General features: G+C 46.6%; 1 protein-coding gene across 1 annotated transcript in view; it reads right to left on the reverse strand.

Annotated features, from left to right (window-relative positions):
* hth (Meis homeobox homothorax) overlaps positions 1-26,905 on the reverse strand; it is an 843,055-nt gene that overhangs the window by 147,100 nt on the left and 669,050 nt on the right. Inside the window, exon 10 of the mRNA XM_080286771.1 lies at positions 15,437-15,513. Within this exon, the coding sequence (XP_080142897.1) occupies positions 15,437-15,513 (77 nt within the window). The remainder of the gene's footprint in view (positions 1-15,436; positions 15,514-26,905) is intronic.

A 26,905-nucleotide genomic window follows, 5' to 3' on the forward strand; every position in this document is an offset into this window, starting at 1 on the left:
ACACTAAATAATGCAGGTATTTAACTCACAGCCCTTGCTTCCCCGTCTTCCATCTCTCTCTCTCTCTCTCTCCTTCCAATTCCTTCGTTTCGTCTGTCTATCCTCTCCCCCTTCTTTTCACCTTCCTTCATCACTCCCCCATTTTGCCTCTCTCTCTCTCTCTCTCTCTCTCTCTCTCTCTCTCTCTCTCTCTCTCTCTCCCCCAATCCTTTCACTAATCCCCTGCAAGACGATGAATCCCTGAGACGATTATATCTTTCAATCGTCGAGTCTTCCTTTTTACGCAAAGTTTGAGGCCAGAATTATTAAAGTTTTTTCAATTATTAATACGGCAATTTGTCCTGAGGAGGGAGAAAGAGCTGGCAAGGGAGGGGGGGGGAGGGGTTGCCAGAAGCCACCAAACCATGAGACAATGAGACAACTGTACTCCATTCCCTCTAACTTGGTCAAAAATTGCCATCACTCCATCTTAAATGCTGAGCTGTAAGAGGAGATTAACACTAGGCTATGATGCTAGTCACAAAGAAGTGCTATGGCAAGGCTATTGAGCCCCAGAATTATACTCTTTTCACACTAACTTGGCCTAAAATTCTCTCTCTCCATCTTCAATGTTATTAGCAAGATATTACCATTAAGTTACGCTGTTAGTCACGAAGAAGTGCTATGGCATGGATGGAGAGCCACAGCACTGCCTTTTTCTCCAATAAATTAATTCAAAGGGACAAAATTATGGGTGAAAGAACTATATAGTACTAAAAAAAATCGTCGGTCAGTGAGAAAAGATGAAATAAGTAAGATTGACGTCATATCCAGGGGGTTGATTGAGGTTTTAATTTTCAGATAAGCAATAGGCACTTCTAGGCTGAGGGAAACCGTCTGACCATCACAGTCAATATATGTGTTACTATATTCCCGTATCTTATATATATTTTTGTCTTCCTCTATCTTGCCTTTTCATTCACCCATTTCCTACCAGTTTCCTCTTCCATTTCATCTTTTTTTCCTCCTACTACTTATTGTTTCTCTGTCTGTCTGTCTGTCTGTCTGTCTGTCTGTCTCTCGTCACATACGTCATTTCTTCCCTCCCCATTACTCCTTCATCAGCTTCTTAGTCATTCTCTCTCTCTCTCTCTCTCTCTCTCTCTCTCTCTCTCTCTCTCTCATATACATCATCTATTCTCTCTCCATTACTCCATCAGCTTCCTTCCTTTCTCTCTCTCTCTCTCTCTCTCTCTCTCTAGATTGCTCCTCACAGATTTTCCACACTTCGCCTCTCATAACCTGGCCTGCCACTCCATCCCAAAGTTGTGAGGAGGAGTCGGAGGAAAGAATTGGGAGGGAAAGAGAGAAGGAGGGAAGAAAGGGAGGGAAGGAGGGAAAAGATGGAGGGGAGGAGGGAAGAGATGGAAGGAAGGAGGGAAAAGATGGAAGGGAGGAGGGAAAATATGGAGGGGAGGAGGGAAGAGAAGGAGAGGACAGGAACGGTAGGGTGGGACTAAAGGAAGAGGAAAAGGAAGGAACTGGATGGAGAGAAGGATGGAGTGAAGGAAGAAAGGAATGAAAGGAAGTAATGGATGGGAAGAAGGGAAGAAACGAGGAAAAGGGAGGGATGAAAGTAGAGAATGGAGGGATGGAAGGGAGAAAAAGAGTGAGAGTCGGAAGGATGACGGAAGGGACAAGAGAAGATCCTTATCATATTTTTTCCTTTAAACAGAGAGAGAGAGAGAGAGAGAGAGAGAGAGAGATTATGGACGGAGCCTCGTAATAAAGGGGTATTTTTCAGACCACTAGATAACCCCAATATTCCCCAGGAGACCCCGGCCTTATTTTACTTACATCCCGCGTAAGTAGGTAGCGTAAGTAGGAAGACGGGCGTAAGTAGAAAGAGGGGAGTAGGCAGGATGATCGGCGTAAGTGGTAGCGTTGGTAGGTAAGGGGTAGGTAAATGAAGAGGAGCGTCAGTAGGCAAGAATATATTCCGTACTAAGAAGTATGCATTAAGAGTACCGGTAAGTAAACAGCGAAGGTAGGTAGGTAGGTAGGTAGGTAGGTAGGTAGGTAGGTAGGTAGGTAGAGATAATACCCGGTAGATGCCTGATGTCATTCAATATTCTTTTTCTTTTTCCTTCATCTCACATCTTTCAAACTCTCTCTTCTTTAGGCTTGATCCCCTCTCTTCCTTCTTTCCCTCTCGCTTTCTTCCTCATTCTATCTTCCTCCCTTTCTCCCTACTCTCGTGTCCCAAGTTTATCTTTCTCTACTCCCCACTCACTTTTTTCCCTCCCCTCTCAACAATTCACTCTCGCCTTCCCCGCCACTCAATTTCACTCTCTTTCCTTTACTTTCTTGCCTCCCTCCACTTTCCTCCACTTCTCTTTCCTCTCCTAGTTCCTAACATGCTCCTCTCTTTCTCTCCCCACTTCCTCTTCCTTTTCCTCTCCCCTCTCATATTCTAAATCTCCTCTCCCCATCTCCCACTCCATTCATCATTTCCTTCCCTCTTAACCTCTATTTTTTTTTCTCTCTCTACTCTTCTCCTTTACGATTATTACCTCTCCTCTCCTTTCTTCCCGCCTCCACTCTTACGTTCTAGCTCTCTCCTTTCTTCTCCACTTCTCTTCTCTCCTTTCTTCTCCACTTCTCTTCTCTCCTTCTCTCCATCACTTCCCTCCCTGTCCAAGTCTCTCTCCAACCACGCACCCCAAGACTCAGATGCATAACATTACTCAATTTCTCCTCCTCCTCTCCACCTCTCCTCAAAATCTACCTCTCTCCTCTCCCCTGTTTCTTCTCTCCTCTCCTATCCTTTGTATTTCCATTCTCTTCTCGTTTCCGCTCCTAACCACCTACTCAGATTCTCTCTCTCTCCCTCCCTCTCACTCTCCACTTCTCTTCCTGCCATCTCTTTTTCTCAACCTCTTGCGTCCCAGAATTCTATCACTTCGTTCAGATCTCCCCTCCAGTCCTCTCCTCTCTTCTAGCTTCCTCTCTCCCTCTTCCTCAAATCCTTCCCCCTGCACTTCTCTCCTCTTCTTTCAGTTACCAGCTCTCCTATCTCCAATCCTCTCTCCTCTTAACTGATAACTCTCCTCTCTTCATGACTCTTCCTTACCTTGTCTCAATTTCCATCTCCCTTCCTTTCAATTTCTAACTTTCCTCTCTCTCCAATTCTCTCCCCTCTCTCCTCTCCTCTCTCCACTTCTCTCCCTCTCCCCTCCTTCTCTCCCCAGCACTTCTCCTCGCCCAAGAAATCCTCTCCAGCCGCGTACCCGAGGACTCTAATGCATAACATTACTCAGTGGGGGCGAGGGGCGGGCTGTGCTATAGGCTTTTAACACGATGAAGATCCACTCCTACTCCTCCTCCTCCTCTTCCTTGCTCCCTCCTCCTCCTCCTCTTCCTTGCTCCCTCCTCCTCCTCCTCCTCCTCCTCGCACCCTCCTCTTCCTCTTTCTCTTGTTCTTACTAATCTTTTTCCTCCTACCCTCACTTTTCTTCTGTGTTATAGGCTTTTAACACGATGAAGATCAACGCCTCCTCCTCCTCGCACCCTCCCCCTTTCCTCTTGCTTCTTCCTCCTCCTCTTCTGTTCCTCTTGATCCTCTTCCTACTCCTACATCTCTTCTTCTGTGCTCTATGCTTTTAACACAATGAAAATTCACATCTCATCCTCGCACTCTCTTCTTCCTCCCCCTCTTCTTCTTCCTCCCGCTTCTTCTGTTCTTCTTATCTTTCTACTTTCTTTTCTTCAGTGTTATAGGCGATTCTGGTGTACATGTTCTTCTTCCTTCCTTATTTATATATTCTTCTTAATTTGCCTCTTGTTCTGTCTTTTCTTTGTCTCTCCCTTTCATTCGCACATCTTCATATTTTCATCTTATTCCACGTCACTTACTTCTTCTTCACTTTCTCCTCCTCCTCCTCCTCTTCCACGCCTATCCTGCTTCAGCTCTTCCCTTCTTCCTCCTCCTCTTGTCTCCTTTCTCTCAGCATCCCAATTTCTTCCCCTGCTTCTCCTTTTCCTATCCCTTTTCTTTATCCTTCTTCCTCTCCCCTTCCCTCCAACTCATCTTCCTCTTCCTCGTTTCATAATCTTCCTACCCTCTTCCATTATCCATTATCCCTCCTCCTCTCCTCCTTCCCACCTGCTGCTCCTCGTATTTCTCCTCCTCCTCATTCCACTCTCCTCGTCCTTCTCTCTTTCGTGTTCCTTTCCACAAACTCCCACTCTCAATCCTTGTCCTGCTCGCTTTTGCACACCTTTCCCCTCTGCTCCAAGCTCTTTCCCTCTTCCCTCCTCCCCCATGCTCCCTTCTCCTCTTAGCTCCTACCTCTCACTCTTCACATCTCCCTGTCCCCCTTTTCTCCTTCACTCCTCCTAGTCCTTTCCCCTCTTTCTTCCTCCCTCCATTCCCCTTACTTAGCTTCCTCCTCACCCAGCGTCATCCGCCCCATCTTTACTCCCCACTTCTCTCCCAGTTCATCTCATCCCTCCCTCTTCCTCCCCACTTCACTCCCTTGCTCCCCTCTTTCTCCTGGCTCCTCCTCCTTGCTCCTCCCCTTCCTTCACCTGTTCCATCTTTACTCCCCACTTCTCTCCCAGTTCATCTCATCCCTCACTCTTCCTCCTAACTTCTCCCCCTTGCTCCCCTGTTCTCCTGGCTCCTCCTCCTCCTTGCTCCTCCCCTCCCCCTTCCCTCAGTGCCAACAGAGTGCCTCAAATTCTACCACAGGAGTGCCAACATTACAACGCTATTCTCGTCACGCTGGGAATACGAGGAATATTTTCGAAGTCTATTATAAATCCTGGTTAAATCCCTCAGTAAGACGAGGTTCTCTAAATTAATCCCAAAAAAACATTTGATATTTTTCATTTTTCCTTGCTTTTTCAGACGATTAATTTTAGCAATTTTTTTTTTAACTGGAGGGGTTGGATATACAGTAGCCTTAAAGCAATTCAGTAAGCGGTTTATGCTGAGTAAAATCGTCCAGTACCAGAAGGAATAAACTCAAACGACGTCCCAGGGATTCAAAGGGTTAATTCTCCAACCACCAGGCGATTTTATTCAGCATACGGGGTGTCTGTTTAAATTAAGGTTAAGAAATACAATCAATTATCACCATATCAGTGATGTCAGTTTATAATTACGTTCCACACACACACACACACACACACACACACACACACACACACACATCAGTGCCAATAAATGCAAGGGCTCACACAAGGACAATTCCAGCTAATGACAACTAAGTAAGAGGGGGTATTACTTGAAACAGCTGCAGTCCCCTACTTTCTCTCTCTCCCCCCCCCTCTCTCTCTCCCCCCTATTACTTTCTTAAACTTCCATGGTATGATAGTAAGTCTTATAAGTAAGTCTTTGTACTACAACGAATGCTGAACCGCCCACAAAAAAACGCAAAATCATCTCTCTCTCTCTCTCTCTCTCCCCCCCCCCTCTCTCTCTCTCTGGCAGTGTGGAGGGAAAAGAATGCTCCCAGAAGTTGCTTAATTGAAAATGGTGGCTGGTGGGAGCATAAGGGAGCGTAATCGTTCCCTGTGTGTGTGTGTGTGTGTGTGTGTGTGTGTGTGTGTGTGTGTGTGTGTGTGTGTGTGTGTGTGTGTGTGTGTGTGTGTGTGTGTGTGTGTGTGTGTGTGTGTGTGTGTGTGTGTGTGTGTGTGTGTGTGTGTGTGTGTGTGTGTGTGTGTGTGTGTGTGTGTGTGTGTGTGGCTTACATAAAACGTTAAATGAAAACAGCTATGCGTTTCGTCTATCACTACTTCAGGGTTATAATGGCGGGCTGGCTGGAGTACCAATATACACCCAATCTACACCTGAAGAAAATTAATTGCCTTAGTGTGAGAAGTGTGAAGTGTGTTTCTATTCCCGGCACGCAACATACACCCCCCTCCCTTCCCCCACATCCCCCCCCACTCAACTCTCTCCCTCCCCCGATATACACACCTCACCTCTACCCTCCCCCAGACACATACACAGTCTCTCCCTCCCTCTATACTCTCCGTCTCTCATTTCCCCCCTCCCTCTCCCCCTATCCTCTCATTCCTCCCCCTCTGCTTCCATTCCCCCCATACACTCACTTCTTCCCCCCTCCATTTTCTCTCCCACAAACCCAATCCTCTCCCTCTTTAGTCCTGTTCTCCCCATCTCTAACCTCCCTCTTCTCCTCTCCAACATTTTCCCCTTCTCTCCTTCCAAAGTCTTCAATCACACTCTTCCATCCTCACATTCCTTTTCCTCTACTTCCCTCCTGCATCCACCTCTTCCTTCCACCTGCCTCCTACTCCCATCCCATTCCATCACCAAAACCTTCTGTCCAACACTCCTCTCCTGCATTTACTTCAAGCTCCTCCCGTTGAGTTTCCATTCCCATCCCTTTTTCATCCCTCATCCTCTTCTCTGCCTCTCTTCTCCTACGCCCTCTACGCTCCCATCACTTCTTGTCTCCTCTCCCATCCCTCCTTTCCAACCCCCACCCCTACCCTCCTCCACCTCACATCCACACGTTCCCTCTCCGCCTCTCCCACCCCCTTTAACCCCCACCTCAACCCTCCACCACCCAACACCACACCACACAGTTCCAACACCATCTTTATCAACAACAAAAATGGCTGAGATATTATCAAGTAAGCATAATATAGGTCCAGTAAAATTCGTGAGGGTAAAACTGGCCCAAAGTTAAGACGGCTGGTGCACAATTCACGCCCGCTTTATCCCGGCACAATGAAAATTCCCCAAAGTTGAATCCAATTACTTTGTTTTATTGCACGTCCGGCGGGGCTCTGGGGAAAGTTTTAAAACTTTTCCCCCCTCTTCCCCTCGCATTTCTTCAGAGTTAAGAACTAAAGACAATCAATTTAAAGTTGGTTAACAAACAGCAAGTGTTGGCTCTGGCGCGTGTTACAGCTGCTGGCCCACGCTCCACAACACACTACGCTGCCTTCTATTGGGTCTTCTACTGGACCTCACACTACATCACCGCCCTGTGCTGCTGCTGCTGCTGCCTCACAACTACGCTGCCTTCTACTGCACCTCACACATCATCGCCTGTGCTGCTGCTGCTTCAGAACAACTACGGCGCATTCTTTTGGACCTCACACTACACCACTACGAACCTTGCTGGTGGATTCGTCGACGCACCACAGCAACTACAGTGTCTTACTGGACCTCCGCCTACGTCACCGCCTAGTGTTGTTGCTGCTGCTGTTGCCGCCGACGCTGTAATGATTTTCTGCTGGCACGAGACTCAACCAGGCTGGCCTTCTATTGTATCAGCTGCCCGGCCCACCACGACTATCGTTTCGCTTTAGCTAGTCCTTCCTCTCCTTGCTTGATGTGGTTGTCATCGTTGTCTTCGTCTCTTCTCTTTTCTCTCTCTGAGACACACACACACACACACACACACACACACACACACACACACACACACACACACACACAGTACATACCCTGCCAACCCTTCCTGCTTCCCCTGTAGCGGTGAGAGCGTCCCCCTCATCACTTACATAACTGCAGGGCCTCGTCACCTTCCCGGAGATCACGGCCGGAGGGAGATTAAGACACGAGTCATCTCACCCATCAAGGGCCTCGGAACTTTGGCCATCAAGAGGACCATCAAAGAGGGGCTTCATCGCAGCCACTCCTGACGAAGGGATGCGACCTCATGACCCTGAAACACTCCCCTTCACAGCCCTTCCCCTTCCCTGCCACAACTTACGCCGCATCCACTCCTAGGGAAAGGATGCGAGCTCTGAAACACTCCCCCTTTAGAGTATGAGGTCTTCCCTTTCCCTTAACTTCTCCCCTACACCCTTGCGGTCACTCCTGCCAGAGATATGACCCCTAAAATATTCTTCCATCAGACCCCTTCCTATTCCCTTCCCCATTATACCTCTGTTCCTTCTGATATCTAACCTAATCATCCACCATATCCCAACCTAACCTAACATGACGAAGGGACGATACTTATGACCCCAAAGCTCTCCCTCTTCACAGCCCTTGCCTTTCCCTTATATCTCCCTTCCCCCTCCCCCTGACGATGAGAACCAAACCTAACCACACCTAACCTGACGAAGGGACTCCACTTCATGACCCTGCATTTCTCCCTCTTCATAGCCCTTCCCTTCCCCTACACCTCCCTTCCCCTGCCGGCTACGCCCTCCGGAGCTTCACGGGTAATTGCTTAATTCCTTGGCGCTGAAGCTTCGTCATTAACATAAGTTTTAATTTGGCTAAGAGCTGAAGACCCCAGAGCTGCGTCTTTGGGGTGGAAGTGGCGAGGGAAAAGGGTGGGAAATGGCGCTCGAGTGCCGCTTGTGGCGATGGGAATGGTTTGGGAAGGGGTTATGGGGCGGGAATCCTCGCCAGTATGGGGGATATGGGAGGTATGGGAGTACTCAGAGGGGCATGGAAATGGTAATAAGGTTTGGGCTGTTTTGGTGATGGTGGTGAAGATGGTGCGAGTAAAGGGATACGGGAGTGTGAATATGGAGGACATGGGGTATGGGAGTACACAGAGGGGTATGGAAATGGGGATATGGGAGACTGAATATGGGGAATTTGGGAGTATGGGGGTACACGTATGGAAATGGTGATATCGTTTGGTCTGTCTTGGTGATGGTAGTGAAGATGGGTGACTGAGAGGTAAGGGGGAAGGTGTGGGCAGTTGCAAAAGGGCGAAAATTATCACAAAGAATGTCTCAATGATAAAAACGAGATGGAAATAGAAGGACGTCTGGCTTAAGTACTGGAGGTGGTAGTCGGGATGAAAACAGAATGAAGCTGATGGTAGGCTGGGATCATCAGTAATAAAAATAGTAGCAAGAATGAAACAGAAGAAAGGTTTTTGCTGGAGGAGGCTGTTAAAGTGATGGTGAAAAGAGCAACCAAAGATGAAGAGAAGGTTACTAAATGGTTGGAGAAGTTTTGGTAATGGTAGTAGGGATGGAAGCAGAAGAAATGACCATGATGGGGATGGGATTAGAGGGAGAGAGGCTATGGTAGGGATGGAAATGGAGGGAGAAAGGCTATGGTGGGCCGACTATAGGAATGGTAGCGGGGAAACATGGAATGGTAGTGAGAGAAATAATGAGTGAAAAAAATGTTATTAATGTGATGCGATTGGTAAAGGCGTATTTTCGTAGGGGCAAGGGATTCCGAAGCACCTCTTTCTTTGCGATTTATTTTACTTGCAATTCCTCAGTATTTTTTAATATATCATTTAGGCTATGTATGTACAAAATTGACACAGTTTGCATGAGAGAGAGAGAGAGAGAGAGAGAGAGAGAGAGAGAGAGAGAGAGGGGAGTGCCATTAGCGTCGTCTCTTAGCCGAGGGGAAGGAAAGTTTCCGGGTCATTAGTTCCGGGACTCACCGCGCTCCATCGCACACCAGACCCCTTCCCTCCCCTCACCCCCCTCTGCCCACACCCCTTCCCTTCCCCTCACTTTGGCCAGACTCCTTGCCTCCCCTTCCCTTACTCTGCCCACACACCTTCCCTTCCCTTCCCCTCACTGCCCACACCCCTTCCCTTCCCTTCCCCTCACTGCCCACACCCCTTCCCTTCCCCTCATTTTGGCCACACTCCTTGCCTCCCCTCCCCTCACTCTGCTCACACCCCTTCCCTTCCCCTCGCTCTGCCTACACCCCTTCCCTTCCCCTCATCTTGGCCTAACCTCTTGCCTACACTCCCCTCACCCTCATTCCCCCCACTCTGCCCACATGTCTTCCCTTCCCCCTACTCTGGCCAAACCCCTTCCCGTCACTTCACGTACCCTCACTTCTTTCCTAACCACGCCCCTTCACCCTCCCTTCCCCTCACTCTACCCTGCTCTCTTGGTCAGACCTCACTCCTCCCCTCACCTTCCTCACCCTCGTTCCCCTCTCCTCCCCTCACTTCTGTCTGACCAAACCCAATCCCTCCTGCCCTCCACTCGTCCAATCCCTTTTCCCTCTATCCCCTCTTGCCTCTTCCCCTCATCTTGGTCTGCAACTTTTCCTCCTTTTCCCTCGGCTAGATCCCCTCCCCTCCATTCCTTCCCTTCCCCTCCCCTCCCCTCCCTTCCCTTCTCTTCACCACACTTACCCCCTTCATCAGATCCCTTAGTTCTCTGTTCCTTCACTTCCCCCTTTCCCCTCGCTTTCCCTTCACCTTGGCCAGATCCCCTCTCCCCACCTACCCCTTCCCCTTCCCCTCACTCTTCCTCCCCATGGCCTCCCATCCCTACCTTCCCTTAGCTAGACTCCCCTTTTCCCTCACCCTCCCCATCCTTTCCTTGATCAGACCCCTCCCTTCCCTACCCTTCCATTAGCTAGATTCCCCTCCCCCCCTCTCTCTCTCTCTCTCTCTCACTCTCGAAACTCTGAATATCCTACCCACTGAGGAAAAATCAAGATATAAGTCCCCTTTCTTAAAAAAAAAAATCCCTTCTTCAAAAAACATTAATTAAAAGGAAAAAAAAGAAAAAGTGCATGAAAAAAATTACATGGTAAAAAAACGAAAAATTACTCCAAGAAAAAATCGCGAAAAATTACGCTTCAAAAAACACCAAGAAAAAAAAGCAAGTGACAAAAACAAACAAGCCCTTTTCCCCCCTCAAAAAAGTCCTTCCCTATCTATTGAGAAAACAGAGAAAGAAAAAAAATAAGAAAAAGGGGAAAAAACCAAACTGAAAAACGGAAAAAAAACAAAAATAATAATAAAGAAAAACGAAGAGAAAATACGAAAAAAGACAAACCAGAAAAAGGAAATAGAAAACAAAAGAAAAAAGAAAAACAAAAAAAACAGAAAAAAGGAAAAAGAAAAAAGGCAAAAGAAAAAACAGAAAAGGAAAAAAAACAGAAAAGGAAAAAGAAAAAACAAAAAATGGAAAAAAAAAACAGAAAAAAGGAACAAGAAAAAAAACAAAAGTAAAAAAAAAACAGAACTCAAAAAAGACTACGGAAAAAGCAAAAAAAAACTGAAAAAAACAGCAAAAAGGTCCAATATCCGAATGGGCAGGTCACTCGTGCAAAACTTCCATACTTGTCAATCGGGTTGGCATCAATAAATTCGCCCCACACACACTATAAACAAAAGCACAAATTCCACGTGCGTGTGTGTGTGTGTGTGTGTGTGTGTGTGTGTGTGTGTGTGTGTGAGAGAGAGAGAGAGAGAGAGAGAGAGAGATTTGTGTGTCTTTACGTATAGCACAGGAGCGTCCAGTATGATAGTGTATCTATGTATGTATGTATGTATGTATGAATGAATGAACGTATGTGTGTGGACGTGTCGATGTATGTATGTATGCACGTATGTATGTATGTAAGTACAGTATGTATGAATGAACGTGTGTGTGTACGTGTCTATGTATGTACGCAATATGTATGTATGAATGTATGTATGTATGTATGTATGTACGTATGTATGTATGTACGTGTATGTATGTATGTACGGCTAGTGCGGCTTTATCGTCATGGCAACTGAGCAGACACGAAAAATATTTATCGCTTACTAATTGGGCATCGAGGGGAAAAAATATCATAAAAAAAAAAAAATCATTTAAAGATGAATTATATCGATGGCAGGAAAATAGATTAGGGAAAAATGATGTGGTTAACAAGGGAAAACTATTATGAGAGAGAGAGAGAGAGAGAGAGAGAGAGAGAGAGAGAGAGAGAGAGAGAGAGAGAGAGAGTCTGAAATAAAGGAAAAAAAAAAAGAAATCCCACTTGTCAGGTAGCAGCAACAGTAAATAATTTTCTCCTTTTAAATTACTACAGTTTGTGAGTCGTTTCGAAGAGGAATAAAGGGCTTCGTAGCACTTGTTCTTAGGCTATTTATCCTTGTGTGTTATTTTTGGCAACATCAATTATTATACATCACTAATATATAAAGGGATACCGAGGTGTAAATGCGGAATAAATCGCTATGGAAGAGGTGTTACGAATCCAAACCCACTTACATCAGGACACGAGTCTCTTTTTAATTCCATCAAGAGTGACTTTCCTCAGAGCCAAACAACCCCCCCCCCCCCCGGCCAGGAGATAAATCCTTCCAGTTCATTTCCTTCGGCCAACGAGTCGTCATTCCAGGCTTCGATCCCACGGCTTCCAGACTTCCAGCTTTAGTGGATGGAACACGCCGACCGGGAGAGGGACAAACAAGGGGGTCTGGTATTATTTCTTTGTCATCATTATCTTTATCATTATTATTATTATTATTACCATCATCATTTTTATTATTATTATTATCATCATCTTTATTATCATTATTATTATTATCATCATCATTATTATTACCATCATCATCATTTATCATTACAATCATCATTAACTTCACCATCATATCATTTTGGTCGATTCTCCCTTTCTTTTCTTTCTTTTTTTGAGCGGGGTCTTTTGGATAATTTTCGAGGGGTCTTTAGGGTCTTTTTTTAGGGGTTGGTCTGTCGTTTTATTCACTAGGAAGCTCTCTCTCTCGGGGTCTTTCTTTTTTGGGGTGTCTTTCGGGTCTTTCTTTTATTAAGGGTTGGTCTTTCGGGTCATTTATCAAGAGGGTGGTCTTTCATTTTATATTTTTGGAGGGAGCTCTCTTTCGGGTCTTTTGGGAAGGAAGCTTTTTTTTTTTTTTTTTTTTTCGGGGGGTAAGGGGGTTAGTCTTTTTTTTTTTTTTTTTTTTTCTCAGGGGTGTGAGGTCTTTTAGGTCTTTCTTGCGTCCCAGGGCCGACACAAAGACGGGCACAATCCCTGGCCAGCCATTGATGCCAAAGTGTTACGGGGTAATCTTCGCCAGACCAGAAATCATCAATAGCAATTAGTTCTGATCTGCTGGATGGCCGTCAATGGCGAGCCGCGAACCCCACACCACAGGGATTCGCGCCCTTCCCAGAAGATTACGTCTGTGAGGCTCCATACGACGAGGGGAGCAAGAAGAAGGATGCCCAGTGGTTTCACAGGCTTCGTAACGCTTTCTCCTTAGCGATTTATCTTGCACACACCTCAAGGGTTCGCGCCCTTCCCAGAAAGTTACGTACATGAGGCTCCATAGAAGAAGGATGCCCAGTGGTTTCAGAGGCTACGAAACGCCTTCTTAGCGATTTATTTTGCACACACCTCAAGGATTCGGGCCCTTCCCAAAATATAACGTCTGCGTGGGTCCCTATGACGAAGGGAGCAGGAAGAAGGATGCCCAGTGGTTTTAGAGGCTCCGTAACGCCTTCTCCTTAGTGATTTGTTTTGCACACGTCACATGAATTCGCGCCTTTCCCAAAATATTACGTCCGTGTGGGTCCATATGACGAGGGGAACACGAAGAAGGATGGAGTTAAGAGGTATATGAGAGAGGGGGGTGTAAGTTGGAGGGAGGGCAGCGAAATGGTAGGGGACAGAGTGGCTTGGAGGCGATTTGTTTGTGGCCACCCCTTACGGGATTAAGGCGTCTGGCTATAGACAGATATTTTCACTGGCTTCAAACTTCGTAACGCCTCCTCCTTGGCGATTTATTTTGCTATTCACACTTAAATAATCGGCTATTACTAATCAACAGATAGCCTACAGAACACACTTCATAAATTAGGGTGCAAAATGACAGTATGCCACGAAACAGGAAAATATTTCGCTGAGGAACACGTGGCACGGCAAGAGTAAGGCCATTATGCATCGATAGCGCGAGAGTCAAAAGGCAGACAATTAATTTTTACTAAAGTCCCAATCTTCCCTCAGCATACGACCTGCAATAGTTAAATTTAAGCCTAATAAGTAATAGTAGTAGTAGTGGCTGTAGTAGTATTAGTCGCATCCCCAGGCTCATCTGAATGTGAACGCGGTGGACTACAGGCTGAAGTTGCTCTCCTGTAGTTAACTATCCTTCTTTCATGGATATGGAGTTGAGGGACGTTTGTATAGCCGGGCAGGGAAGCCAGCTGGTCATATCAGTGGCACCACGTGAAGGCGTCTCCCGTACCACATCAAATATACAATCACACCTTTACACGAGGCTCAGGAAGGCCACAGAATCGTCCTACTGAGGTGAGCGATGAGAGGGGAATGAGCGAGTGATAGCCCCGACCCTGGCCAGCCGCTGGAGGCCCCCGACAATAGCAGCGTAATAACAAAAGCACACGGCACTGCGGACAACATTATCTCTGGGGGAGCTTTTGTTTGTCCGCCGCCACCATCACCACTCCCGGAATTGGCTGACGGTAAACACTTATAAGGGATTAAGGCCCCTCAGCGGCGTTCTGAAGGGCCTGACAACCCCTTTTAGTCCTCTTCTTATCCCCCCATTTCCTTTCGGTCTTTTCCCGAGATGGCGAAATGAGTGCAAATGATGTCTTGGAAGGAAGTGGTGATGAGTGTACAGTCTCTCTCTCTCAGTCCTCTTCTAATTCCCCTTTTCCTATCGGTCTTGCTCGAGATGGCGAAATGAGTGCAAATGATGTCTTGGAAGGAAGTGGTGATGAGTGAACTATATAGTCTCTCTCTCATCAGACTGATCAAATGTTCCTCAATACCTTCCCACCTCAAAAAAACGTTTCAATTCTTTGCCCACAGAAAAAGATCCATTCCCCATATAACAAAGAGCTTTTTTCTGAATTTCACACGAAGCAAAAAAACAAAAACGTTAATCCGATTACACACACACACACACACACACACACACACACACAAATGACACGAATAATCTCCCTTTTCAATCACCAAAAGAAGAAAAAAAAATATGGTTTTGTACTCTCCATTTACCACGGGACCCCTGCACTACGATGGCACGTCATGTTTTACGATCTCTACCCTCTCTAGACGATTTTATGCAACTACACAGACGCTTTGTAGGAGGGGTGGGCAACGTGCCTCCAATCCCTCACTACAGCACGCCTTTTGGGATGAACAAAATCGCATATCGGTAGCAGGAACACAGTCACCATCATACTGAGAAGATGAATGACCGAACGAGGCTCTTTCAATTCCAGTGTGATGTAGAATGAATAATAATAATATGAAAAAAATACTACAGAGACCAAACCTCCACGTCCCTCTACGCCCCAGACCATTTAACACCCGTTTTAACACTGGCCAAAATCCGGAAAAGAGACCGAATTTCATATACATAAAATTCACTATCATCATCCTTACTTTTGCTTTATTCTTTTATAAATTTAATTACAGTAAGGCAAGAAAGCGTTATATTCATTTCACCATCACATCAACCTATATCTTTATTATCACCAATTATTTTTGAGAAATTAAAAGTGAAACATGACAGTATTTTCAGTTTCCATAGTTTCATCAATGACTATTTTTATTATTATTATTATTATCATTATTACTGTTATTATTATTATCATTATTATTGTTATTCTTATTATTATTATTCTCATGTGAAGGTCTGGGGTGGGTGTGGGAGGTGGAGGCCTGGCAAGATCACTGCATAACACTCACCAGTTGTTGACTTGTAAGATTGTTAGCCCCGTATCCTGTGCCAGCTGTTTCTTCTGGTCCTCGGAGGGGTACGGGTGCTGTGGGAGAGAGAGACACAGAGTTACACAGAGCTACAGACCATACGTGTGCTGTGGGAGAGACAGGGAGAGACAGAGGTACACAGAGTCACAGATCATACAGACTCCGAGGTCCTTTCTAGACGGACGGGCATAGAAGGCTCTCTGATAGCGATAAGTTGAAGAATTATTGGAGTTAAGATGGCAAAGTAGAATGTGTGTGTGTGTGTGTGTGTGTGTGTGTGTGTGTGTGTGTGTGTGTGTGTGTGTGTGTGTGTGTGTGTGTGTGTGTGTGTGTGTGTGTGTGTGTGTGTGTGTGTGTGTGTGTGTGTGTGTGTGTGTACAGTAAACGAGAGAGTTACAGAGATCACACAAACTTTACGGTCCTCTCTCGATAGCCCGGAGAAAGAATTATATCTATCTACTGTATCCATCTATATCTATTATCTGTCTATCTGTATCACCACCAATATCATCACTACAGCGCCAACTACCACAATCATCATCATCATCAGAGTAAAACGGTTCACCCCAATCCTCATAAAAACATCACTAGAACAGCAACATCCACTCTTATTACCAATATTTTTATGATGATTACCCCAAATGAAAGTACAACTACATACAAATAATAGTGTGAACCATCATCATCATCACCACCATCATCATTATTATCATCATCATCATTAGCATCGTCATCGCCATCATCACCACCACCACCATCATCATCATCACCATCATCGTCATTATCATCATCACCACCATCGTCATCATCATCATCATCATCGTCTTCGCCATCATCATCATCATTGTCATCACCATCATCGTCATCATCATCATCATCACCGTCAACATCATCGTCATCGCCATCATCATCAAAATAATCTAGATCATCACCAAAACACCACCATCACCACCACCATCGTTGTCATCACCATCACACACGCCGAAAAACAGGTAATTTGCTCCATCAAAACTACCAACATCATCATCATCATCATCATCATCATCATTATCTCCCAGCCCAAAATGCAACTCATCTCCCTCCAAATTTTTCATCACCACTACTATCGTCACCACCATTATCATCACCATCCTGTACGATAAAAACTGAGCCAACTTAAATATAACTGACTGAGGCTTTTAAAATCATCATCATCATCATCTTCATCAGTAGCACACTTTAAATATCATCGGACCCAATCATATCCTCCTCTTCCTCATCACCACCACCACCATCATCATACCCTTCAGATAAATACTCTGCATCATCACCATCATCATTATCATCATCATTATTATCATCATCATCAGCGTGCAGGGTAAAATGGGCGCCAACTTTAAAAATGTAATTGATTGGAGCAGGAAGGTAATTATTCCCGCTCCCAATAAATACATCACTGGCGCCCAACATATTGCATGAGCGCCTGGTGATTGATGAGCCTAATAATCTAGTCACCATTACCCTGCCCGTGTGTGTGTGTGTGTGTGTGTGTGTGTGTGTGTGTGTGTGTGTGTGTGTGTGTGTGTGTGTGTGTGTGTGTGTGTAAGATAAAGGGTACGTATGTGCAATTGGGTGGCAGTGCGCGTGTGAGTGAGTGAGTGAGAGAGAGAGAGAGAGAGAGAGAGAGAGAGAGAGAGAGAGAGTGTGTGTGTGTGTGTGTGTGTGTGTGTGTGTGTGTGTGTGTGTGTGTGTGTGTGTGTGTGTGTGTGTGTGTGTGTGTGAAGGGGGGACTCCTTCACGTGGTGGCGCCAATATAGCCAGGCGGATCCGCTACCTGGGTTATACAAAAGTCCCTCACCTCCCCTATCCCGCGAAAGAATAGTGGACTGAAGGAGAGGGGTAACTTCAGCCTGCAGTCCACTGGGTTCACTTTTAAAATGAACCCGAGGCCACAACAACAATATTAACCACTTCATTTCGACGACTCAACCCTCTCACCAGGATGACCTGTTTTATTCTTATTGTTCAGACGATTTTTATTAAGCTGTGGAGGGATGGGTTTTTTACATATCCTGCATCAAGCACTTCCCTAAAACACACACACACACACACACACAGCTAAAAAAATACACACATTCACTAAAGCATCTCCTATACCGCCATCCAAACACAGACATGTACCCTTTATCTTACACACACACACACACACACACACACACACACACACACACACACACTCTCTCTCTCTCTCTCTCTCTCTCTCATCCCACCTCCCTTTCAGCCTCCCTCCCTCTCCCGTTTTGTTAACCAGTTTGGCTCTTTCACCCGCGCATATGTCGCTGATGCTCATTTTAAAAAGAAGAGTTTTTCAGGCCATACATCCATTGAGAGAAGCGGGTCGTGGAGAGGAGGGGATAGCACAATGTTATTCTGTCTAGTCGTCCGGCGGTGGTCGAAATGTAACGTTCAGATCACAAGCTCGCATGGTCTACCCTCTCCCTTAACACCACTTCTAATGCCACTCATCCTGATCCCTCTAGGCGTAATGTTTTGTATTTTAGGGAGACGTGGGTGTATTGTCTTGCCCTACGTGGTAAAGGGATTGGTAGAGGAATACAGAATGGTCCTATCCTTGTCCGAAATCTTGTGTGAAAACTCGATGATTATGGGGAAGCGACGCAAACATACACATACCCGCATCCTCTCTCCCTCTCCCCCGCATCACCAAAATTGTGTGCGTGTGTCTGTGTGCGTGTGTGTACGTATTTTCGCCCTCCTTTCCTCCCCCTCCTCCTCCTCATCTCCCAAACTCCCTCTTACTCTCAACGCAACAATCAGTGAAGGGGGCGGCATCCCGACTCAGATTATTTCGGCCAAGATGAGGAAAGCTTCGCCAACATCATCACATTCTCCAAGGGGCCCGTGATCGAAACCTTACGCGATCTGAATACACCCTGCGCGTTCTGGCGACGACGACGACGACGGTGGGGGTGAGGAGGAGGGCCCCCACCACTCCCTATGTCCCCTTTCCTTACCCCCCACACACCCTCTGCGCCCCCTCTCTCACCCCACTGCGTCACCCCATTCCCTAAGTCCCCTTTCCTTACTTCCCTCCCCCACACCCTCTGCCCCTCACCCTCTGCGCCCCCTCTCCCCCCACTCTGCGCCAACACGGAAGTTTTCCATTCAGGGGTATTAATTTGCATTCTTATGTACCTCGCAGGCCCACACAAACTTTCAGTAATCCCCAACACCAAAGTTGATCAAGGAGTACATTAAATTTTCCAGAGGCGCTAAGTCATGGTTGAGGGAAGAAGTTGGCGGGATGAATTTTGTTGTTGGCTGAATGTAAGAAGAGTCTAAGGGGAAGGGGAAGGGTGCACTCTTGCCTACTACTCTCCTCGATCTCCCTAACACCTCCTCTTTTGCGATTTGTTTTGGGCTGAATGTAATAGATGTTGGTGGGATGAATTTTGTCGTTGGCTGAATGTAAGAAGAGTCTAAGGAGAAGGAGAAAGATGCACTCTTTGGCTACTACTCTCCTCGATCTCCCCAACACCTCCTCTTTAGCGATTTATTTTGAGCTGAATATAATAAAATGTTTACAGTAAAAATGAAAGGGAAATGGGGCACTCTGGCTCTTCCTCTCCTCGATCTCCCTAACACCATCTCTTTAGCGATTTATTTTGGGCTGAATGTAATAAGTCTACAGCGGCAGGGGAAGGGAAATGGTGCATTCTTTGGCTCTTCCTCTAATCGGTTAACGATCTCCCTAACACCTCATCCTTAGCGATTTATTGAATGTTAGCCTATACCTCATTATTCTCCTCCAGGAACCCTTTCTTAGTGATTTATATATACTCCATGTTACGCATCATCATTTTCCTCTAACACCTCTTCCTTAGTAATTTATTCTCTGGATATTATAAGTTTATTCTGTGTCTTAAGTAATTTTTATATCATCATATCTTACATTATTATTATTATTATTATTACTATTATTATTTGTCATTCTAGCCCCATGTTCATCTGAAACGTGAACCCGGTGAACTGAAGGCTGAAGCTGACTTTTTCCCTTCCTTACTTTTCGTTTCTGTATCTCTTCCTCCCTTCCCCCCTCCACTACATTCACCCCCTCCATTCCCTCCCTTTCTTTAACCCCTCCATCTCCATCCCTTCTCCTACCCTCATTCTCTCCTCTTCCCCTCCATGTCTCTCCCTTATCTTCTTCACCTCTCCTTCTCCTCCCCTCCTCTTCCACTACGCTCACCTCTCCATTCCTTCCCTCCATCTCGAGTTCTTTCGTTACCCTCACTCTCACTCCACTTCTCTCCATACCCCCCCTTTCCTTCCCTTTCCCCTCCTCTCCTTCCCCTTCCCTGGTCTCACCTGCATTCCCTCCCCTCTCCCAAGCCCCCTCTTTCCCAATCCCACACCATCCCTTCTCAATTCTTCTCTCCCTCCCCACGCACCCCTCCCTCCCTCATTCACACCCCCCTCCCTCCCCCCCACACACCACCCCCTCCTTTACCTCCATTCCCACCCCTCTCCCAATCCCACACCATCCCCTCTCAAACCATGTCTCCCTCCTCACCCCCCCCTCCCTCCCTCACACTCCACCCCCTCCTTCCCTCCCACACATCACCCCCTCCCTCCTTCCCCCTCACACACCACCCCCTCTCTCCTTCCCTTACACACATCAACCCCTCCCTCTCCCCACACACACACCAATCCCTCCCTCCTTCCCCCACACACACACCACCTCCCTCCCACCCCAACACCACCCCCTCCCCCCCCAGACTCGCAATAAACAGAAATAAGTCCCGGTTTTGGTCGCCAGTTCGGGATTTGTAAGATTCGGCGCAGCGCAAACACGAAAAGCCGAAATAATAGGAGACGCCGAAAGAGGAAATGTAAATAAAGAGAATTTGTTATGATAGGTTCCTGTGTCAATATATTTCCTCTCTCTCTCTCTCTCTCTCTCTCTCTCTCTCTCTCTCTCTCAAATATTTTTCCTTCTTCTCTAGTCCCAGTTTCTATCCATTTTACGTGTGGGTTGGTGATTCTCTCTCTCTCTCTCTCAATGTAAGCCAAAGCATATAAACACCTTTTTCATACCATCCAGGAAAATATGTCTTTTAGATCAGAAAATTTACAACAGCATCTAATCCAAACTAAATTTTAATAAGAAACGGAAATAAGTGGAAAAAAAAAATCTGGTGGTTTATAAGATTATGAATGTGGACGAAAAAATATGAACCCAGACACTAAAGAGATGGGTATGAAAGGGACAAAAGTAGTGACGGAAAAGTTACATTACTCAACCATCCTACCATACAGACGAGGAGGAGGAGGAGGAGGAGGAAGAAAATAATAATAATAATAATAATAATAATAATAATAATATCACGAAGATAAATCACAATCAACAGTAGAAAATAATAACCGTATATTACTAAAGAAAATGACACGAAAAACAAGAATAAAAACACGAAGAAAACGTCAACAAGAGAGGGAAGACTAACAAAATCAGAAGGGAATAAAGAAGTGTTGGATTTGTATGGGAGGCTGGGAGGAGGCATTGAGGTGCAGATTTAGTACTTTCAGACACGCCAGACAATGATCCTGTCACTAAACCCTCACCCCCTACCCCCCACCATCTCCCCACCTCACCTCCTCCCCCTACATAGCCCTTCACCCCGCCTCTCCACTTCTATATAGTCCTCTACTCCTTCCTCCATTCTATACAACCCCCCATCCCTCACATCCCCGTCACACACCATCACATACTACCTACATATCCCTACACCCCTACGCATCTCTTCACCCCTACCGCTCATCACCCCACACTATATGCACATTGCTTTCCTACTCTTCCACACATCCCTCCACCTCTCAACCCCACCCTTCCCTCTGCACAGCTCCCACATCTCTCACTATCCCTACCAACCCTCTATCCTTTCTCACATTCCCCCTTCCCCACTCTCTCCCCGCCCAATCCCCATCCCACACCATTTACACGGACCTCCCCCACTAACACATCTCAGCTCCTCCTAACCTCCACTCCTCACCTACACACACTTTCTGTTTCTCACCTCACTACAAAACACACGCCCATCTCTACACATCCCCTCATCTTATCTCTTCCAATCTACACACGCCTTACTATTCCCCATCTCACTACTCTTGACATATACCCATCTCTCTACTGTACAAATCTCTCACGTCTCCTCCCTTACTCTCTTCACCTTCTACACACTCATTCACTGACAACTCATTCTTTACACAATTGTTTCCAGTTTTCCACACTCATATATTCATTCATTTACCATTCACTGGATTATAATTACAGTCCCCACCTACTTCCTAACCTAGATCCATCAATTCCATTTACTCCACCCATTACTCATCCACCTAGGGTCACTCATTGCCTCTACTCATCCATCTAGATCCACCGACTCACCCACATCTAAATCCAAAATGGCGCATCCACCCACTCACAACTGCTGCCCATTCAACTCCACCCATTGCACCTACTGTTCCACATGGATCCACTATCCTAACTCATCACAAAGGCCCATCCACCCGCCCACTGCCACCTCTCCTCACCCACTCACCCACTTCTGCTCCTCTCCCACTTACACCATTTCCTTCACCACCAAAGCACACCCACATATCCACTCCCAACCTCGCACCCACCCCCACTTCCCCACCCACATTCCCCTGGCTTCTTCCCCACTTAGGCCCACCCACCCCACCCCACCCACCTACTCCGGTCGCTCACAATCAAATAAATGCAGGGACAATGGAACAAAAGGGAGAGAGACACATTTTAGATGCAGATATATAGAGAGGGAGACAATACACCAGGCGAAGGGGGAGGGGAGGGAAGAGAGGGAGAAACAGGGGAGAGGGAGAAAGAAAGGAGAGAGAGAGAGAGAGAGAGAGAGAGAGAGAGAGAGAGAGAGAGAGAGAGAGAGAAGGGGGGGAGGGATGAAAGAAAAGGAAATGGAAAAAGAAAAGGGAGAGGAGGAAGAATGGGAGAGAGGGAGGGGCAAGGAAAGAGAGGGAGGGAGGGAAATACAACAGACAGAGAGAGAGAGAGAGAAAAAAGAAAGAAAGAGTGGGGGAAAACAGGCGGTGGAGAAAGGAGGCCAACGAGAAAAGGAAGGTAAGTGAAACAGGGAGGAGACCAGAGTATGGAAAGAAGAGAAGGGGAATGACAGAATGAAATGATGAAACGCTGGCTGGAACAGTATACTAGATATGTCACTACCACGTTAGAGTTGACGGGTTCCTACGCTCACTCTCAGCTGAATGAAATCGTCTGTAGCTGGAAAAAAAATTAAGGGAATGCACTCTCAACCAGGGCCATTCTTCCAGCCTTACACGCCCTGGTCACCATCACAGGCCCCCCCCCCCCTATTTAAAAACAATAAAGGGGCCAAACGAAGAGCATAAAGGAGCTTGCAGGTAGGAGAATAGGCTAAAAATTTGACCTTTCATACTGAATTATCTGTTCTAGCAACTGACCACCACCAAAACGACCACCAGCACCATTCAGCACGACCACCATCACCACCACAACTACCACCACCATCACCACCACCCCATCGCCACCAGTAATACAAAAATGACCACCATCAACTCCAACACCACCACCATCACGACCACTATTCACAACCACCACCTCTGCAAACACAACTACCATCGCCACCACCATCACCACCACTATCACCATCACTACCACAGGCTCCCGTATTTAATAACAATAAAAGAGCGAAGTACGGAGAGTTAACAGCAACGACAGCCGAACTGACAGCCAGACAGACATGCGTACACAAGCTGTCTAGTGCTGCGGGAACCGAAAAAAAAAAGAAAAAAAGAATGGGAAGTATAAATAATGACAAAAATAATAAAAAATGGATTGGTGTGAATTTTTGCTCGACTGGAATTGCGAAAGAGTGCAAAACTAAGGCCCAAAAACGAAAAAAAAAAAAAAAAAGACATGGAAAAAATTTTGATAAGCCATAAAATTGTATATTTGATTATACTCTTTTGGAAAAATAATGAAGGAAAAAATAGAGAGTGATAGGCAAATGCGAAAGTGAGGTTCCTGTTTTTTAAGGGTCGTGAAAAAGTGTGCGTTTCGGACAGACAGCCAGAAAAGAATCACAAACAGACAGACAGGAGGAATACCCTTCTGTCTCATCCTCCCTCTCTCTCTCTCTCTCTCTCTCTCTCTCTCTCTCTCTCGCTAGCTCATATAAAATTCAGTCTCTCTTCTCCCTCCTTCTCCTTCTCTTCCATACTCAAGTTTCCTCCTTCCTTTCCTTCTCCACTTTTTTCAAATTCTCTCTTTCCCTGTCTTCCTTCTCGCTCTTTCTCCCCTTCCCTCCATTTTTCTCTCTTCCCTCCCTCTCTTTCTCTCCTAATCTCCTCTTTCCTCCCTCTCTTCTTCTTCTCCCTGTTCTCTCTCTCGCATATCTATGACCAATGGCCCTATCCCATCTCTATGATTATATGTCAAGTATTCTCTCTCTCTCTCTCTCTCTCTCTCTCTCTCCATTACGCCTTTGTTTTCTCTCCATATAAATTCTCGTCTTCAGGTGTGACAGGTGTAGATGTGGGTACGTGTGTGTGTGTGTGTGTGTGTGTGTGTGTGTGTGTGTGTGTGTGTGTGTGTAAGAGTAGGTAATAATGGTGTGTTGAATCTGCGAGTTGCGTGTGCGGCATCAGGACATATTTGAGTGTGGGTATGGGTGATATGCTTTTCTGAACTCGGATGCGACAAATCTGCGAACAAAAATGCGAACAATAAAAATGCGAACAAGGATGCGAATTTTACCAAAGAAATTGTCTGTGCGCATCTTTCCAAGTGACATAGGAAGCTTCTGAGCACCATTTCCTTAGCGATTTATTTTGCATATTATGAATCTTTGAGCAGCTAAGTTCTAGAATGTGAGCGAGAAATAAGCTAATAGGTTAGGAGGAATTTAAGTGCAGAAGTTGCGTGTGTTTGCGTGTGATTGAGAGCGGCGACGTTTTTGAGTGCGTCTTTGCGTGCGAGTGTGATTCTGAGTACAGTTTTGAGTGTTTAAGTTTGTGTGCGATTTTGCGTGTGTGAAGGCGTTTGAGTGAGAGAACGTTTTTGAGTGCGTCTTGGATTGAGTGCGATTTTGAGTACAATTTTGAGTGTTCCTTTAAGTTTGCGTGCGATTTTGAGTGCTTCTATAAGTTTGCGTGCGATTTTGAGTGTGTGTTGGCGTCAGAGCGCGATTTTGAGTGTGCTTTGGCGTTTGAGTGCGGCTAAGGCGTCGGGGGAGGTAGCACCGTGAGAGGGGGGAAACGCGAGACACAATACTCGTAATCTGAGTGCAATTTTGAGTGTGTGTCGGCGTTTGAGTGAGTTTGAGTGCGGCTAGGGTGTCGGGGGGGGGGGAGCAGCGTGATGGGGCAGTGTGATAGGGGGAGCAGCGTGATGGGGGGAGAGTGTGATGGAGGGGGGTAGCAGCGTGATGGGGGGAGAGTGTGATGGAGGGGGGTAGCAGCGTGATGGGGGAAGCAGTGTGATGGAGGGGGAGCAGAATGATGGGGGGAGAGTGTGATGGAGGGGGGGAGCAACGTGATGGGGGGAGAGTGTGATGGAGGGGGGTAGCAACGTGATGGGGGGAGAGTGTGATGGAGGGGGGGAGCAACGTGATGGGGGGAGAGTGTGATGGAGGGGGGGAGCAACGTGATGGGGGGAGAGTGTGATGAAGGGGGGGAGCAACGTGATGGGGGGAGCAGTGTGATGGAGGGGGGGAGCAACGTGATGGGGGAAGCAGTGTGATGGAGGGGGAGCAACGTGATGTGGGGAGAGTGTGATGGAGGGGGGGAGCAACGTGATGGGGGGAGCAGTGTGAGGGGGGGAACAGCGTGATGGGGGGAAGCAGTGTGATGGGGGGCAGCGTGATGGGGGGCAGTGTGATGGAGGGGCAGTGTGAGGGGGGGAACAGCGTGATGGTGGGGAGCAGTGTGAGGGGGGGGACACAATATGCGGGGGCTGTGACAAGCATGCAACACGCCTTATTTCCATATGCAGATGAGGTCGACTGGAGGGCTGGCTGGTGGCGGTAAGGGGAAGGGGGAGAAGGGGGGGAGGACACACACCTCCCCTCTTTCCCTTAGGCCCTCCCCTCCCTCCATCACTCCTCCGCTTCTCCCTCTTCTTACTCTCTCCCTGCTCCGTTCCTCTCCTCCCTCTCTCCACTGTTTCACCTTCTTTACTCTCTTCTCAATGGGTCTTCCTCTTTCGCTTCTGTCTTCCCTTTCTCTATATTCGTCTGGTCTTTCTCTCTCTCTCTGTCTCTTCGTTTGTTCCTCCTTTCTCATCCAGTATTTTCCTTCTTCCTTCACATGCATTTCCATTCCTTTCACTTTATTCCTACTTCCTTCCTTCTCCCTTTTCCTACTACTTGCTCCTCTCTTCTAATTTCCTTCCTTAGACATCTCCATCTTCTCTCCAGCCCCTCTTCTTTCCTCCATTAAAATCTTCCTCCTTTTCTTCCTTTCCTTGCCTTTCTTCATTCCATTCTTTCCGCTTCTTCTCTACTTCTGCCTCCTTTCCTTCCAAACCTTCCACCTTCGTTTCTTCCTTCCTTTCTTCTCTTCACTCTAATCTCTGTGTTTCTTGTTCCTATGCCACTACTTCCCTTTCTAAATTCCTGACTTCCTCTCTCAAATACTCCCCATCTTCCTTTCTTTCTTCCTTCCATTTCTCTCTCTCTCTTCCCCTTCTTCTAAATCTACGTACTCAGCATATTCATTCTCTTAATGCACTCCCCTGCACTTTCTTCCAGTCGTCTCCTCTCTCCTATCTTCTTTCTCTACTTCTCTCTCTCTCCCTCTCTCTCATTCTTTTCCTTCTTAGTCTCCAGTTTTTCGAGCCTTTTCTCCTGTTTTCATTCTCTCCTCGCTTTCTCTTTTCCACTCATGCTCCTCTTCCTCCACATCCTCTTCCTCTCTTACCACCACATCCTCATCCTCCTCCTCTTCTTCCTCCTCTCTTACCGCCACCACATCCTCCTCTCTTTCCTCTACTCTCTTCTCTTTTCCACTTCTGCTCCTCTTCTTCCTCGACCTCCTCCTCCTCCCCCTCCTCTCTTACCACAACCTCCTCCTCCTCCTCCTCTTCTCTCCTCCTCCTCTGAGCGTGACAGTGACAATGATTTATCGTCGTCCCCGCTCCCTTGAGACCCCGCCTGGAATACTCGCGCCTCCACAAACCAGGAATGGAATAGGAATGGGAATGGGAATAGGAATGGGAATAAATGGGAATGGGAATAAGAATTGGAATAAATGGTAATGGGAATAAGAATTGGAATAAATGGGAATGGGAATAGGGACTGGAATAAATGGGAATGGGAATAGGAATGGGAATAAATGGGAATGGGAATAGGAATGGGAATAAATGGGAACGGGAACAGG

This window comes from Coenobita brevimanus, chromosome 113 (assembly GCF_032717465.1).
Source record: "Coenobita brevimanus isolate Jiangsu-jjx chromosome 113, ASM3271746v2, whole genome shotgun sequence".
Taxonomy (NCBI): domain Eukaryota; kingdom Metazoa; phylum Arthropoda; class Malacostraca; order Decapoda; family Coenobitidae; genus Coenobita; species Coenobita brevimanus.